This window comes from Mesitornis unicolor, unplaced genomic scaffold, assembly GCF_000695765.1.
Source record: "Mesitornis unicolor isolate BGI_N332 unplaced genomic scaffold, ASM69576v1 scaffold1216, whole genome shotgun sequence".
Taxonomy (NCBI): Eukaryota; Metazoa; Chordata; class Aves; order Mesitornithiformes; family Mesitornithidae; genus Mesitornis; species Mesitornis unicolor.
Window position 1 is genome coordinate 22,217 of NW_010191509.1, and position 608 is coordinate 22,824.

The 608-nt window shown below is 38.8% G+C and overlaps 1 protein-coding gene across 1 annotated transcript in view; it reads right to left on the reverse strand.

The window, feature by feature from the left end:
• Window positions 1-316: 316 nt before the first annotated feature.
• Window positions 317-608, reverse strand: part of BICC1 (BicC family RNA binding protein 1) — a 71,327-nt gene continuing 71,035 nt past the window's right edge. Inside the window, exon 20 of the mRNA XM_010186742.1 lies at window positions 317-447. Within this exon, the coding sequence (XP_010185044.1) occupies window positions 317-447 (131 nt within the window). The remainder of the gene's footprint in view (window positions 448-608) is intronic.

Here is a 608-nt window from a genome sequence, read left to right on the forward strand (position 1 = left end):
AGTGCATACATTATAGTTATAGGTAATAAAATACTAAACAAAGAACCCTATATTATTATTATTATTATTGCAAATTCTGTCCAATCTACAAGAGTAAAACGTCACCCACATTTGGTGTTTTGAAAGACAACAGACAAAGTGTGTTTCGTTTTTCTTTTTGTTTTGTTTTGTTTTTTTGGCACAGTATTGTGCAGACAAAATGCTTTGGTCCTTGACACCCAAACTCCCAAAGTGCAGAGGGCGGTGTGCAGTGAAGGCTGTCCACAGGATTGCCATGTCCATCTTTACAGCTGACTTTCTGAGCCACAACTTACTGCTACCAGCGACCGCTGACACTAGCAATGTCCGAATGATACTGGCGCGGCAGTCTTCCACTAGCTCCACCTTCCAGGAATGAGGCCCGGATGTTTGATGGGTCGAAGAGCTTTCTTCGGTTTTTATTCAGTTCTATCAAAAGGTCACACCCAGAAAAATCTTTCATCAGAAATTAATCTGAATATTCTGATCTAAACCAAAAGCAAAACTTCTATTTAAATAAGTGAAATATTTTAGACAGAACAGTTAGAACTGAAGATGTCTGTGAGGTAGTCACGCAATTTAACAGTTCA